We start from the raw sequence: 16737 nt of genomic DNA, 5'->3' as shown, positions 1-16737 counted from the left end.
TTTTTTCTTTCCACTCACATGCCACTTTAAGTATTCTCTATGCCATTGGTGCTCTGTGATTAGTTAGAGATTGCTTGAAGTAATGGGTGGTTGGAAAGAAAAAGTTTGAAAACCACTGTTTTAATCGTACTTAATTGACTCGTTATGTGCACGGTTTCAGAACTCCAAAGGAAATGGGTCAATGACAATATTTCTCAAGCAAAATATTTCAGTAACAATTAAGTCTAGAGCAGTGATTCTCAACCTTCCCTTCCCACCCACATCCCACCTTAAACAATCACAGAGCACCGATGGCATAGGAATTACTTAAAGTGGGATGTGAGTGGGAAGGGAAGGTTGAGAACCACTGGCGTACAGAATTTAAAGCAGATTGATAGGTTCTTGATTTGCCAGGGCATCAAAGTTATGGGCCTGAGAGGGAAAATGGATCAGCTCATGATTGAATGGCAGGGCAGACTCAATGGGTTGAATCACCTACTTATGCTCCTATGTCTTATGGTCTCATGGACATGCATTTAAAGTGAGGGGGAGGAGGTTTAAGGCAGATGTGTGGGGAACTTCTTTTATACAGTGGTGGGTGCCTGGAGTGGACTGCCAAGAGTCGTGGAGGAAGCAGATGTAATAGAGGTGTTTGGGAGGTGCTTAGATAGATAAGTGAACATGCAGGGGATGATGGGATATCTATCAGGTCCAAGGAGCAGTTTTACTTTGCGTCGGACCCCATGATTGGCAAGGATGCATGGACCTGCATTCACGAATTTAGCTGGCAGCTCGTTCCACACTCCCACCACTCTCTGCGTAAAGAAGGTCCCCCTAATGTTCCCTTTAAACTTCTCCCCTCTCACCCTTAACCCATGTCCTCTAGTTCTCGTCTCATCTAACCTCAGTGGAAAAAGCCTTGGTGGTGAGGTTCCTTGAGGATAGAGGGTGCTTTCTTGGGACGTCACCTCTTGTAGATCGCCTTATTTGAGTGAAAACTGGTGCCCGTGATGGCACTGGCTGCATTCGCAACCCTCTGTAGCCTTTTCCTCTCCTGTGCATTGGCACCTCCATACCAAACAGTGCCCCTGAAGAAATTTGCAAGAATCTTTAGTGACATACCAAATCTCCTCCAGATTCTAATGAAGTATAGCCGCTGGTGAGCCTTCTTCGTGATTGCATCCACATGGAGGCCCCAGGATGGATAAACAGAGTTGCTAAAGGTGGGAGAAATTGCAGAATGTTGGATCCAATATATTGGAGGAACTCTTCTTCTTTGGCTTGGCTTCGCGGACGAAGATTTATAGAGGGGGTAAATGTCCACGTCAGCTGCAGGCTCGTTTGTGGCTGACAAGTCCGATGCGGGACAGGCAGACACGGTTGCAGCGGTTGCAGGGGAAAATTGGTTGGTTGGGGTTGGGTGTTGGGTTTTTCCTCCTTTGCCTTTTGTCAGTGAGGTGGGCTCTGCGGTCTTCTTCAAAGGAGGTTGCTGCCCGCCAAACTGTGAGGCACCAAGATGCACGGTTTGAGGCGATATCAGCCCACTGGCGGTGGTCAATGTGGCAGGCACCAAGAGATTTCTTTAGGCAGTCCTTGTACCTTTTCTTTGGTGCACCTCTGTCATGGTGGCCAGTGGAGAGCTCGCCATATAACACGATCTTGGGAAGGCGATGGTCCTCCATTCTGGAGACGTGTCCCACCCAGCGCAGCTGGATCTTCAGCAGCGTGGACTCGATGCTGTCGACCTCTGCCATCTCGAGTACTTCGACGTTAGGGATGAAAGCGCTCCAATGGATGTTGAGGATGGAGCAGAGACAACGCTGGTGGAAGCGTTCTAGGAGCCGTAGGTGATGCCGGTAGAGGACCCATGATTCGGAGCCGAACAGGAGTGTGGGTATGACAACGGCTCTGTATACGCTTATCTTTGTGAGGTTTTTCAGTTGGTTGTTTTTCCAGACTCTTTTGTGTAGTCTTCCAAAGGCGCTATTTGCCTTGGCGAGTCTGTTGTCTATCTCGTTGTCGATCCTTGCATCTGATGAAATGGTGCAGCCGAGATAGGTAAACTGGTTGACCTACACCTTGTTTAACACCATGTATGCTGACCCAGCAGTGGCCGGCCTGAGAATCACAGGGATACCATCTTTGCTGAGAATGGTAACAAGATTAATCTTGGCAGAGAAAGCGTTTAATTTTTGCATCAACACTAACGTAAGGAACAAATCACATTTAAATCCTCAATGTGGGCTGAATGGTCAGTGCAGCGGCTAGCGCAACCCTATCACAGCGTCAGCGCATGGGTTTGAATCTGGCGCTGTCCGTAAGGAGTTTCTACATTCTCCCTGTGTCTATGTGGGTTTCCTCCAGGTTCTCCTTCAAAGACATATGGGGGTTGATGGCTAATTTGATGGCATGGGGTCCTGAAGGGCCTGTTACCGTGCTGTGCACCTAAATGAAATAAAATTTATAAGAGTGACTTTCCAATGGGAATCTAGCAGGCCCATCACAGAAGGTAGACAGTGTTGGGCACCACCAGTTGGCCCAATAATCACAGAGACAAAGACTGAGGGGAACGATAGGCTTTATTACACACAAGACTTGCAGGCCCAGGTCCAAGCCAGGGAAGGAAGAGGTGACTCGGCCTTTATGGTCTGGGTCACAGGGGAGGAGTCCAAGGAGGAGTCTAGGAGAGGATGTCATCAGGAGGGTGGGCCAGCTCGTGTCTGTACTGGTCAGTACATACAATACACCTTATCATTACAGAGAGCCACCACCTTTTTCCCCAGGGCAGGAGTAGCAAACCCCAGAGGTTATCTGTGCAAAGTTTTATACCATCGTCCTGTGCCTCTGTGGGTTTCCTCCGGGGGCTCCAGTTTCCTCTCACCGTTCTAAACGAACTGAGTTTGGAGTTTAATTGGGCTCATGGGCCAGGCGGGCCTGTTACCGTGCTGTATGTCTAACTTCAGCATTTAAATTTAAGGCAGAGATTGACTGGTTCTGTGGCCTGTTACTGCACTGTACATCTAACTTTTAGAAATTAAAAGAAATATTTAAAGTCAAGTCGATGGGTACATGAATACAAGGTATAGAATGGTACTGATGGAATGACTCTGCTCCATGCTAGCACAGACCCAATAGGCTGAAGGGCCCCCTTCTGTGTCGCTGAACATTTAGAGTATGGGAACTGCTTGGAAAAGTGTTCTTTGTGTTGGTTGCACATTAGGGAAGTAACCAGAATGTTGCCTGTAGTGGGTGCCTGGAATGTATTGTTGGGAGCGGTGATGGAGGCTCATACAATCTAGTACTGAGACAGGCACATGGAATTAAGAAAAATAGAGAGTTATGGGTGTGAGGGAGGGAAGGATTAGATTGTTGAGTAGGTTTATATAGGTCAGCACAACATCATGGGCTGAAGGGGCTTTGCTGTAATGTTCTGTATGCTGTGACTTTTAGAGGTACAGAGTTCTAAAGCAGGGAAACAGACCCTTCAGCCCAACTTTCATGCTGACCGAGCTAGTCCCATTTGCCTGCAGCTGGCCCATATCCCTCTAAACCTTTCCTATCTATGCACCTGTCCCAGTTTCTGCTGCCTACTCTCTGATCTCCATCCCTTCCCTTCCCCTCCGTTGTCTTTCCTCCAGCTCTCCACTGTCCTCCCCAATCCACAGAACCAACCCCCTCTTTCCCCCCCCCCCACCATGTTTGCTGGTGACGTGCCCTCCCTCCCTTGTCTGCCCATTATCTCCTGTCTTTGGACCCCTGCCCCTCCCCATCCCCAAACCCACAATTCTGTACAGATACCTGACCACATTTAGTCATCCTTTGATGCAGGGCTCAAGCCTGAAACGTCGGTTCTGTATCTTTATCTTTGCTACATAAAGGACGCTGATTGACCTGCTGAGTTTCCCCAGCGTCGCGTTTTTACCTCAACCACAACTTTGATGTTTGACCTGTCTTTTAACTTTCTGGTGCGTCGTCGTCCCAGGAATCCACTGTGCTCAGTCTAGAGAACGTATATCTTTTATTGGTATGGAATTGGTTGGTTTACTATCATGAGATACATTGGAGGGGGGGGAAACTTTGTTTGGTGGGCTATCCAGCCATATCAACCCATGCACTGATGTAGGCTTGTTTCCTTTTTAATTCCAGTGAAATTTAATGATTGCAATTTGGGGAAACACATAAAGTTGAGCACCAGTGATAACAATTTTGGTATCCATTCCAATGGCAAGGTCTACGCAACTCATAGCCAAGCCATCAACTCCATGTATCACTTCAAAGTTTTGGCAAAGGATCTGGTGACACACAAGAAATGGAAACTTCCTATTTATTTAGTGCCTTCACTGGTGGAACCAAAGGAGGTAAGAAATACCCCTCAATCAGGTTTACTTGTGATTTGTCATAACATTCTGTACATCTTCAGTCTTCAATCAGTATTCAGTATGGAGAGTTGGGTGGAAAAGTGGCAGATGGAGTTCAATCCAGATAAGTGTGAGGTGATGCATTTTGGAAGGTCAAACCAGGATTAATGGTCCATTACTTAAGAGTGTGGATGAAGAGGAACCTTGTGGTCCAAATCCATACATCCCTCAAGGTTAAGAAGGCCTAAGATATTGGGCTTCATTAATGGGGGGATTGAGTTCAAGAGGACATGTTGCAACTCTCCAAATTTCTGGTGAGACTACACTTAAGGATAAGTGGTATTTGGAAATGAAATTTTGTTTGACGATGGAAAGGATATCTTTTTCAATTCAGGATAAGATGTCTTTTTATAAGTTAAAGTGGACTCTGTTTGCTAATTATATGCATTTAAGTTTGATTTAAATATATGTTTAAGTGTGATATTTTAGTATTGGCAATTTTTTTTTGTAGTTAGAATTTTTTTTTAGGTTGAGTTTTATCTTTTTGTAAGTGGGTTTTTTTTCCATATATAATGTTGTCAATGTTATTAATTCTTCACTCTTTATTTTGGGGGGGAGGGTTGGACTAATTTTAAGTTAGACTATTAATATTGTGTTACAATTAACGGGGGGGGGGCTTTATTTGGTGTAGTTTTCTGATGTAATATTGTAATCATACCTTTTTAAATTTTTTTTTCTATTTTTCTTTAAATGTAATTCTTGTATTCATGTTATCAAATTTTAAATAAAGTCTTCAAAAAACAAAGGATGTGGAAGCTATGGAGAGAGAGTGGAAAGGAGGTTTACCATGAGGTCTGGAAAATAAGTTGTATGAGGCAGAGCTGGGACTTTTCTCTTTGGAGCGAAGAAGGATGAGAGGAGACTTGATCAAGGTCAACAAGATTATGAGAGGGGCAGATAGGGTGGACAGCCAGCACCCATTTCCCAGGGAAGGAATAGCAAATACTAGAGGACACATGTACAAAGTGAAGGGAGGGGAGTAGATGTGGAAAAGTTGTTTCCCATGGACAAGAGGGCACAACTTCAGGATTATTAAACAGAGATGCGGAGGGATTTCTTTTGCCGGAGAGTGGGGTATCTCTAGAATTTGCTGCACTGGTGGTTGTGGAGGTCAGCTCATTAGATGTAGGCCTGAAACGTTAGTTACTCTTTGCTTCTTGCAGACCTTGCTGAGTATCTCCAGCACGTTCGTGCCCTTCGCCGTGATGTCTCGCATTTTCCTTTTGCAGGTCTTCAAAGAAGAATGTCCCACCATCCATTTCGCGAAAATGAGCCGGTCAAGGCGACAGAAGAGGGAGTGGATCATTCCACCGGTGGCTGTGGTGGAACATAAACCTCCGTTGAATAAGCCCATTGGTCGTGTAAGTCATAGATGAAGCAGGGAAACTGCCCTTTCATCTTGAGTTCACTCACTTACCTTGAATCAACCCACTAACTCTTGCTTGCCGATCTTGGGAGGAAACCAGAGCATCAGGAGGAAACCCACATGGTTGTGAGAGAATGTACAGACACGTTAATGTGATGCTATTGCAGTATCAGCGAATCTGCCACTGTCTGGAAGCAGTTTGTACACTCTCCCCATGTCTGCGTGGGTTTCCTATGGGTGATCCGGTTTCCTCCTACATTTCAATGAAATAGGGGGTTAGTAGGTCAAGATTGAACCTGGGTTGGCAGAACTCTCCTGGCAACACTGTCACAGCATGGGACAGGAAAACTGCTGCGCCCAAGACCACCTGAAACTGCAGAGGGTTGCCAATGTAGCTGAGACCCTCATGCACACCCCCCTCCCCTCCATCGACTCAAGTTGATACTTCCCACAACCTTGGAAAAGCACCCACCATGTTAAAAGACTCATCCCACCCCGGCTACTCTCTCTCCACCTGCCTCCTGATGGTTGGAAGATTCATGAGTGCCTCCAGATTCAAGGACAATTTCTTTTCCGCTGTTTTCAGACTCCTGAACAAACCTCGCTAGAATAAAATAAAGTTTCCCTTGCTCCTTTCTGATCCCTCTTTGTTACTCTGTGCTCTGAACTGCATTTTACTTGCAAAACGTGTGCATGGGTTGACTTACTGGATAGTACACTAAACAAACTTCTCCACTGCGCCTTGGTGAACGTGGCAATAAACTTAAATGAACTTGGATCATGGCCTCCATTTTTCATTTGCCCATGTGCAGACTGACACCAAAGCTCAGTTCTGTGGCCATGACTCCAACTACACAGTGGGCACCAGTGAGCTTACACATCCCAGTACCTGGAGCAAACATGCACTCTCTGGGTCGAGCAGCATCAGTGGGAGAAACAGAACGGTCTCCATCCCTTCATCCAGGCAGTTGGTGGAGAGGGAAGATGGCCGGTGTGTTAGGAGGAGGAGAGGAGGGGGTGGGCTCATCGGGAGAGTCCAGGACCTAGATGGGTGAAGGATGATGGACAGACAGAGCTGGGGGGGGGGGGGGGGGGGTTGGTGGGGAGAGGAGGCAGGGTGCCACACAAAGACAGAAAGGAGGAGAGAGAGAAAGAGAGCAGGGGGAGAGAAGATGGAGGCATCGGCTAAAGTGGGAACAGTACTAAAACATGGTGGTAGAGATTAGAGACTTGGAAAATAAAAGCCAAGTGGTTATGCACAACTGATGAAGAGAGTTAGCTGAGAATATTCTCTGCTCAAAGTTTATGGGCCCTCTTCCCTTTGAACCAGTAAAGTTTAGTTGGTTTCTTCCATGCATCTCTCCTAACCCCCACCCCCATATACAGATCTTCTTATTAAGGATTTCAATCCATGAGCATTCCCCCCCTTATAAACATGCTGTGGATCCTGGGGTGGCGGTGTGTATGCCTCCGTTGAAAATGGCTGGTCTTGATATTAGGGCAAGGCTGGTGGGAAAGATATTTAACGACCAGAGGGCGAGATAGTCAGACACACTGATCAGCAGCCATGGGGGTGACTGAGCAGTTGGGAGGAGTGTGTCCAGGGTTGATGGGAGTTGATGGGAGTCCAGTGTGTCGGCTCCCTTTCTTGGGCAGCGGGAGATGTAGATGCAGTCCTTGGAGGGGAGGGAAGTTTGTGTGATGTGTCCACCACCTTCTGTGGCTTCCTCTACTCTTGGGCCGAGCAGCTCCCGTACCACACTGAGATACACCTGGACGAGATACTAATGATGAGGTTGTTGAGGGACATGGTTTAATTGAACATGCCATCATGGGGCCTGCTGGCAAGACCAGGCTATCGCCCTGATGTGTGGAGGTAGAATCCCTCAGACTTTGCAACCGAGGTGCTCCCACCGTATTCAGATCTGGTACCCCCCCCCCCCCCGCCCCCCAAGACTTTCACTGGACTAGACCTCCTGATAGGAGAGAGTTGGAGATGGAAAGAGATTCAGGAGAGATGGGATTGTAGTGAGGGTAGCAGAGAGATGGGGAGAGGCCAACTGTCAGAGAGGAGTGAGGAAGAAAAGAGGGAGTGTAGGTTGGGGAGTGAGGGTGTAGGGACAAGAGAGGAGGGACTGGAGGATGGGGAAGGGAGTGGACAAGGCTTTCTGTAACATGAAGAGGGATGGACTGAATTACGAGAAAATTGTTTGCACCGATCCTCAAATTACCAGCCATCAAGATCAATATATTTTGGGCACAGTTAAACAAAGTAGATAGGCTGGTGAGGCTGATGTCAGTAGTAGGTAAGTTATTGGAAGGTATTCTCAGAGATCGGATATACAATCATCTGATAGCCGGGGACTGATTAGGTAGAGTTAACATGACTTTGTGCAAGATAGGTTGTGTTTAATCTTATTAGAGACTTTTGAGGAGGTTACCAGGAAAGTTGACAAAGGAAAGGCTTTTAATGTTGTCTACACAGACTTTAGTAAGGCCTTTGGCAAGGTCCCGCAAGGAAGGTTAGTCAGGAAGGTTCAGACGCTAGGTATTCATGGTGAAGTAGTGAACTGGATTAGACAATGGTTGGACGGGAGAAGCCAGAGACTTATCCAGGTGGATAATTGTTTCTCAGACTGGAGGCCTGTGACTAGTGGGGTGCCTCAGAGCTCGGTGCTGGGACCATTATTGTTTGTCGTCTCAATCAATGATCTGGATGATAATGTGGTAAATTGGATCAGTAAGTTTGCAGATGACACTAAGATTGGAGGCGTTGTGGGCAGCAAAGAAGGTTTTCAAAGCTGTGGAGGGATCTGGATGAGCTTGAAAAATGGCAGATGGAGTTTAATGCAGACAAGTGTGAGGTGTTGCATTTTGGAAGGACAAACCAAGAAAGGACATACACGGTAAATGGTCGGGCACTGAGGAATGCAGTAGAACAGGGAGATCTGGGAATACAGATACACAAATTCCCTTAAAGTGACGTCACAGATGGACAGTGTTGTCAAGAGAGCTTTTGGCATATAGGTATTCATAAATGAAAGTATTAATTATAGGAATTGGGATGTTATGGTAAAGTTGTACAAGACATTGGTGAGGCCAAATTTGAAGTATTGTGTGCAGTTTTGGTCATCTAACTACAGGAAAGATATCAATAAGATTGACAGAGGGCAGAGAAGATTTACTAGGATGTTGGCTGGACTTCAGGAACTGAGTTACAGGGAAAGGTGAAACAAGTTGGGATTTTATTTTCTGGAGCATAGAAGAATGAGGGGAGATTTGATGGAGATATTTAAAATTATGAGGGGGACAGAGTAAATGTAGATAGGATTTTTCCACTGAGGGGAGGTGAGATACAAACCAGAGGACATGGGTTAAGGGTGAAAGGGTAAAAGTTTGGGGGAACTTGAGGGAGAACTTCTTCACACAAAGAGTGGTAGGAGTGGGGTACGAGTTCGAGCTGAGGTGGTGAATGCGGCCTCAGTTTCAACATTTAAGAAGAATTTGGACCAGTACATGGGTGGAAGAGGTATGGGGGTCTATAGACTGGGTACAGGTAAGTGGGACTAGGCAAAAAAGATGGTTTGGCACAGACTAGAAGGACCAAGGAAGCCTGTTTCTGAGGTGTAGTGTTCTATGGTTCTATAAAGTTGTAGATGTATTGATAAAGATGAGATTAAAAGAATATGAACTAAATGCAGGCATGAACACCAACTGGGTTGGCATGGTGAGTTGGGCCGATGGCCACCTACTAGGTTGGCATGGTTAGTTGGGCCGATGAGCATGTTCTGTGTTTTATGTCCATAACTCAAAGGTTAGATATGGAACCAGGCCTGAGATGTGTCTCTCCCAGGTTCTCAATCCCACAATGCTTCCAGCAATATTCACTCGCCTTGCATGTACAATATTTTATTATTTTTAATGAAAACAAAGTCTGGCCTAATTATTATTTATTAATGATCCAATCCCCTCCCATTTCAAGTTCAAAGTTATTGTCATATTATACCAGGTACAGTGAGAAGGGTTCTTCTGAGAGCAGTCAAGCATGTTAGCTCTAGCATACATAAAGCAGAGCAGAGAAGGAAAGCAAGAGTGCATTTGCAGAGTTAAGCTTTGTAGCAAAAAAGATTGATTATTTCCGTAAACCTCTGGTATCCAGAACCTACGGGGATTGGTAGATGCCGGATAAATGAACTTTCCGGTTGCTTGAGATCATGAGTTGAGTGATTGGAAACTAACAGCAAGGCACGCCAATTTTGAACTTCCGTATTTTTTACCTATTTATTTTCCATGATTTATTTTGGGCCGGTTGCTTGAATTCTGGATAACAGCGGTTTTGCTGTACATAGCGAGGGCATCATGAGAGCTCTGTGGTGGGGTTCATTCAAGAGCCTGATGGCGGCAGGAAAGAAACTGTCTTTGAGCCTGTTGGTGTGCAATTAAGCTTCCTCTCTGATGGAAGGAGGGAGAAGAGAGTGTGTCCATGTTGCGATGGTTCAGCTGCCTTTCCTAGGCAGAGGGAGATGAGGATGGAGTCCATGCAGGGAGGTTTGCGTGATGTTCCGTTACCGTCCTCAACTTCTCCCGACCGTGAGCAGAGCAGCTCCCGTCCCACACTGTGATGCATCCAGCAAGTCTGCTCTTGATGATGCGCCTGTAGAAGTTGTTGAGGGGTCAGGGCAGACATGCCAAACTTCCTCGGTCTTCTCAGAAAGCTGAGGTGTTGGTACACTCCCTTGATTGCTGCTTCAGTGTGCTTTCCTGATGTGTGCGTTCTCTACCCTTGACAGTTCCAAACTTGTGTGTCTGGCAGTCTGTCTTTCTATACGTCAGGTGAGGGGTTGCAAGTAATTGGAACAGTTGTCCTTGGAATGCAGAGAGTAGAATTTCTCAACATATGCTGCAATGGGGAGAGGGGTCACAACAACACTGCTGTGGGGGAGGGGGTCACTGGTGTGGGAAGGGGATGAGAGGGGTCACTGGTGTGGGTGAGGGGGTAGAGAGGGGTCACTACACACTGGTGTGGGGAGAGGGGGTAGAGAGGGGTCACTACACACTTGTATTTGCGAGGGGCTGTGGAGGGGAATGTAGATGATGGAGCTGACAGAATTGGATTTAAAACAATGGGAATTATAGGTTTATTCTGCCATGATCAATTACGCCTTAACTGCAATGAATTTCCCCTTGTGTGTTGATCCTTCAGATCACCTCCGACTTTGAATTAAAGAAGAAAATAACTTATGTCCTCAGTGGCCCAGGGGCAGATCAACCCCCAGTCAAAATGTTTGTGATCGATCCAGTTACAGGCGATTTGAGCATCACTGGGGAAGTAGATCGAGAAACCAACCCCCAGTTTGTGGTAAGTGTTAATCTCTTAACCCACACTTGATCTAAAGAGAGAAATTATTTTCGCACATTGGCCGGAGGAGGTTATTAAACAAGAAAGTCTGCGGAGATCGACAAGATTATGAAAGGCATAGGTAGGGGGGAATCAGTTCCCCCCTCCCCCCCCCCCAGGGTGAGAGTAGCAAACACCAAAGGACATCGGTTTACAGTGAGGGGAGAAAAGTTTAGGAGACATGTCAGTGGTAAGATTTTTTTAAACACAGAGAGTGGTGGGTGGCTGGAATGCATTGCTGGGGGTGGTGGTGGAGGCTGGTACAACAGGGACATTCAAAAGATTCTTAAGACAAGGCACATGGATGCAAGAAAACGAGAAGGTTCTGGGTGTGAGGTTGGGAAGGATTAGATTGCTGTGAGGGTTTACAGTATATACAAAGTAAAACCCCCAGAAATACTGGAGGAAAGATGGCCGTGCAGCGTTTATAGATACCTTACCGATGTTTCGGGCCTGAGCCCTACTTCAAGGAATAAGCTTTTCCCCATCACCAGGAACTGCAGACTTTGGTGTTTCTCTCCGTAGGTTCATTGTGGGCTGAAGGGCCTGTACTGTGCTCTAATGCTCTATCCTGGGTTCGCACACGTCGTAGCGCTCGAGAGCAGCTGGGATTACAGAGGGTGGGGCAGTGAAAGAGGCTCTCACCGAGGCTTTCTTGGTTCTGTAATCACTACTGCTTTCAAGTGGTATGACTGGGTATTGCAGTGGGAATGTTTTCTCCATTTCATTGCAGCTGATCTGGAAAAAACCATGTCCAATGTGTTGCAACATCCCTCAAGGTGGCCGCACAGCTTGGCAGGATGGTTAAGAAGGCCTGTGGGATGCTGGGCTTCATTAGTCGGGGGATTGAGTTCCGGAGTAGAGAGGTCAGATTTCAGATTAATTGTCACAGTGAATTCATGACGTAACATACAACCCTGCGGTTTTTTTTCTCTCTCTGCAGGCCCGGCAGAATTATCACTTATAGGTAGTGTAAATAAAAGCTGTGCACAATGTATACATGCAAACAAATATAAATAACGGTGCAATACAGAGAAGGAAAAAAGAACAAACAATAAAGTAAAAAAAAGACTCTTGCTATAACTCTACCAATCTCTGCTGGTGGGAGTGGAAAAGGCATTCATTCATTTGCAGGCAATACTGGTCCAAATTCCTCTTTAATGTTAAAATTGAGCCTCTATTCATTACTTCAGCTGTCAGCTCTTTCCACAAATCTCTCACTCTTTGTGTGAAGTTCTCCCTCATGTTTCCCCCAAACTTTTACCCTTTCACCCTTAACCCATGTCCTCTGGTTTGTATCTCACCTGCCCTCAGTGGAAAAAGCCTGTCTACATTTACTCTGTCTGTCCCCCTTATAATTTTAAATCCCTCTATCAAATCTCCCCTCATTCTTCTACATTCCAGGGAATAAAGTCCTAACCTGTTTCACCTTTCCCTGTAACTCAGTTCCCAGTAATCTTCTTTACTCTCTTTCTATCTTATTGATATCTTTCCTGTAGTTAGGTGACCAAAACTGCACATAATCCTCCAAATTTGGCCTCACCAATGCCTTATACAACTTACCATTACATCCCAACCCTGTACTTAATACTTTGATTTATGAAGGCTAATATGCCAAAAGCTTTCTTTACAACCCTGTGACACCACTTTCAGGGAATTATGTATCTGTTTGATAGTTCTATGGTCTGTGGATGCTGTGATTGTAGTTTAATACACCACAGTGCTGGGGGAAACTCAACAGGTCATGCAGTGTTCTTTATGGAAAAGATACATAATCAACATTTTAGGCCTGAGCCCTTCGTCAAGGGATGAGCAAATAGTAGGTAGGTGCCTGAATAAAATGTAGGGGTGAGGGGGCAGAGGGAGGAGCGCCGGCCCACTAGCAAGCGGTCATGGGTGGATATGGGTGGGAGTGCAGAAGAGAAAATGGCTGGGAAGTGATGGTGGGGGGGGGGAGGGGAGCTCTCTGAATGGAGAGGGAGGGAGGTAGTGGTATCATGATAATGTGGCCACTTCTGGAAAAGACCAGGAATCCTTTGGTGCTAAGGGCGGCACAGTTGGCGTAGCCACGCTGTTACAGCGCCAGCGGTCAAGTCCGGGGTTCGGCTCCAGCGCTGTCTGTAAGGAGCTTGTACACTCTCCCCGTGTCTGTGTGGGTTTTTCCCTGGGGTTCCGGTTTCCTCCCACACTTCAAAACGTACAGGGGGTGTAGGTTAATTGGGCGGCACAGGCTTGAGGGCCGATAGGGCCTGTTACAGACATAGTGCTGTATGTTCCATGAATTTGAGAGTCTTGGAGGGTCAGTGTGAGCAGTTCCTTTGGTCGTTCAGCATCTCACTGTGAAGTGGGAAGAAGCTGTTCCTCAGCCTGGTGGTGCTGGCTCTGATCTCCTGTGTCTCTTCCCCAATGGGAGCAGCTGAAAGATGCTGCGTGCAGGGTGGAAGGGGTCCTCAATGACCTAGCTGAATTCCTGAATTCCCACTGTTCACAGCAGGCAGTTTGCTCACAGCAAGGTCCCACTGGCAACACTACAGTAATACCCAACCGAGATCAGGAAAAAGGTGCAGGTGCCACAAGGCTCATCCCACCAGGTTCAGGAAGAGTTGTTACCCCTCTACCATCAACAACAGGGACTCATTTCATTACACATTATTTAATGGATTTTTTTTTTCTGTATTACACAGTCCGTTTTTTTGCACTTCTTTATTTCCATCTCTCTATTACATTCTCTCTCTTTTCTTGAGTAGAGTTTATTTTACTCCCAATAAGTATAAATTCTCCTGGGAAAAGAACTGAGGGTTGTGTGCATGTATGTACTCCGACAATAAATCTGAACTTTGAACTTTAGAATCCTTGGGCAATATAAAAATGCATTAATTGCAATGATGCTTAAAGATTTTTTTTATTCTTCTGTTCCAGTTGACTGGGAAAGCTTTGGATTCCTTTGGCAATCTTGTCGAGAGTCCACTTAACCTTGTGATAAATGTTATTGACATCAACGATAATCCTCCGATATTCTCGAGTTCCATGTTTAAAGGAAGTATCGAAGAATTATCTTCATTCGGTGAGAATCATTATGCATTTACACAATAAAAGCAAATGACCTCCGTTATCCACGGAGTGCTGGCATATGTTGTGCAGAGGCAATGGTTAAAATCCAGAGATGTAGCGTCTGCTATGGAATCGGGAGACATCTGCACGGTGTGAGGGTGAACCAGTAACTAACTCTATTGTTTGAATTCCTCGCGTGGCACTCAGGGAAACACCCACCTCCGGTGACGTGTGAGCCGGCTTCCAGAAGTGACGTCAGCCCGGCACGGTGTCACTCCCTGACTGGCGGTGCGACACCCGGAAGTGGTGATGTCCCCTGGGCAACATGAGTCATTGACCGCAAGCTTCTCCTTGGGAGTGAAGGGTGACCCGCGCCATTTTGAGTCGGATGACTGGGGCGGCGATTGGTCCGTCTAACCGTGCGATCGCTCAACCCGCTACAGAGGCTCCTGGACCAGGGGTGGCCAAACCTTTTTGATTGTGCGCCACATCCAGAAAAATATAAGGAGTCACAGGTTAAACACTATTAAGCCCTGCAGTTTTCAACCAGTTGTACTGCAATTTATATCAGGCAAACCAGCCCAGGAATTGACTGCAACTGGTGAGGCCAAATTTGGAATATTGTGTTCAGTTTTGGTCGCCAAATTATAGGAAGGATATAAACAGTATAGAGAGAGTGCAGAGATGATTTACAAGAATGTTACCTGGGTTTCAGGGTTTGAGTTACAGGGAAAAGTTGAATAGGCTGGGACTTCATTCCCTGGAGCATAGAAGATTGAAGGGTGATTTGATAAAGGTATTTCAAATTATGAGGGGGACAGAAAGAAACCATGTGGACAGGCTTTTTCCACTGAGAGTGGGGGAGATTCAAACAAGAGGACATGGATGGACATTGAAGGGGGGAAAGTTTAGGGGAAACATGGAGGAGAGGGATTTCTTCACTCAGAGGGTGGTGGGAGTGTGGAATGAGTTTCCAGCCAAAGTGGTAGAAACAGGATCTATTTTAATATTTCAAGAAAAGTTGGATAGGTATATGGACTAGAGAGGTGTGGAGGGTTATGGGCTGGGTGTGGGTCAATGGGACTAGGTGTTCAGCCTGGTTAGAAGAAAAACAATGCTTTGAGACCAGAAAACTCCTGTTGCATTGAAAATTCGTTTTCTATCAAAATAACTGTACAACACTACTGAAGAGTTTTACTCAACAAAAATATATTTCGGTCAGGAAAAAGGGCAGCAAGGGAGGGAAAAATCAACCGTGGTTAATAAAGGAGAATATAAAATTGAAGGCGCAGGTGTACAAAGCTGCAAAGAGCAGTGGGAAACTGGAAGATTGGGAAAACTTTAAGAGACCACAAGGGGTTACAAAGCGGGTAATAAGAAATGGGAAAAAGGATAATGAAAGTAAATTGGCACAAAATATAGAAACAGAAAGCAAAAAATTTTATTAATATATAAAATGGAAGAGGGTGGCCACAGTTAACATAGGACCCTTGGAGGATGAGAAAGGAAAACTGGTAGCAAAACATGAGGAAATGGCCGAGGCATTAAACAAATATTTTGTGTAAGTCTTCACGGTTGAAGACACGTCCAGCATGCCCAAGTGCGGAGTTAAGGATGCGAATGTTGGGGAGGGCCTTGATAAAATAGTTGTTACAAAGGAAGTCGTGATGGAGAAACTAATGGGACTAAAGCCAGACAAATCACCTGGTCCTGATGATATGCATCCAAGGGTTCTGAAGGAAACGACAGAAGTTATAGTTGATGCATTGGTGGTCATAGACCAAAATTCCTTGGATTCTGGGCAGGTCCCGGCAGACTGGAAGACAGCAAATGTCACGCCACTTTTTAAGAAGGGATGTAGGCAGAAGACTGGAAATTATCAGCCAATTAGCTTGACGTCTGTAATTGGAAAAATGCTTGAAGCTGTCATTAAAGATGAAATAGTGAAACTTTTGGAACGTAAGGGTTCAATCAGGCAGACGCAGCATGGTTTTAGAAAGAGAGGATCTTGTTTGACAAACTTGTTAGGATTCTTTGAGGATATAATGGGTGTGGTGGATAGAGGGGAACAGGTTGATGTTGTATATTTGGATTTCCAGAAAGTGTTTGATAAGGTGCCGCACAAGAGACTTCTCAGTAAGTTACAGGAAAGTGGAGTCCGGGGAAGTCTATTGGCCTGGATTGAAAATTGGTTGTCTGACAGGAGGCAGAGAGTTGGGATAAATGGGAGTTTTTCAGGTGGGCAGAGAGTGGTAAGTGGGGTGCCACAGGGGTCGGTGTTAGGCCCACAACTGTTCATCATTTACATTGATGACTTGGAGGAGGGGACAAAATGTGGTGTAGCCAAGTTTGCGGATGACACCAAATTGAGTGGAAGAGCAAATTGTAATGAGGATGTGGAGAGTCTGTAGAGGGATAGAGTTAAGCTGAATGAGTGGGCAAAGGTCTGGCAGATGGAGTACAATGTTAGTAAGTGTGAGGTTATCCACTTTGGTAAGTAAAATAAAAGAGCTGAATATTATTTA

The 16737-nt window shown here is 45.8% G+C and overlaps 1 protein-coding gene across 1 annotated transcript in view; it reads left to right on the top strand.

The window, feature by feature from the left end:
• The window catches only part of LOC138755848 (desmoglein-2-like), a 70993-nt gene that overhangs the window by 14017 nt on the left and 40239 nt on the right, over positions 1 to 16737 (top strand). Inside the window, exons 3-6 of the mRNA XM_069922570.1 lie at positions 4126 to 4337; positions 5627 to 5758; positions 10967 to 11122; positions 14081 to 14225. Coding sequence (XP_069778671.1) covers positions 4126 to 4337; positions 5627 to 5758; positions 10967 to 11122; positions 14081 to 14225 — 645 coding nt within the window. The remainder of the gene's footprint in view (positions 1 to 4125; positions 4338 to 5626; positions 5759 to 10966; positions 11123 to 14080; positions 14226 to 16737) is intronic.

The sequence above is a fragment of the Narcine bancroftii genome, chromosome 2 (genome assembly GCF_036971445.1).
Source record: "Narcine bancroftii isolate sNarBan1 chromosome 2, sNarBan1.hap1, whole genome shotgun sequence".
In the NCBI taxonomy this organism is placed as follows: domain Eukaryota; kingdom Metazoa; phylum Chordata; class Chondrichthyes; order Torpediniformes; family Narcinidae; genus Narcine; species Narcine bancroftii.
The sequence above is the reverse complement of the archived record's forward strand: the minus strand, read 5'-3'. Positions and strand labels throughout refer to the sequence as shown.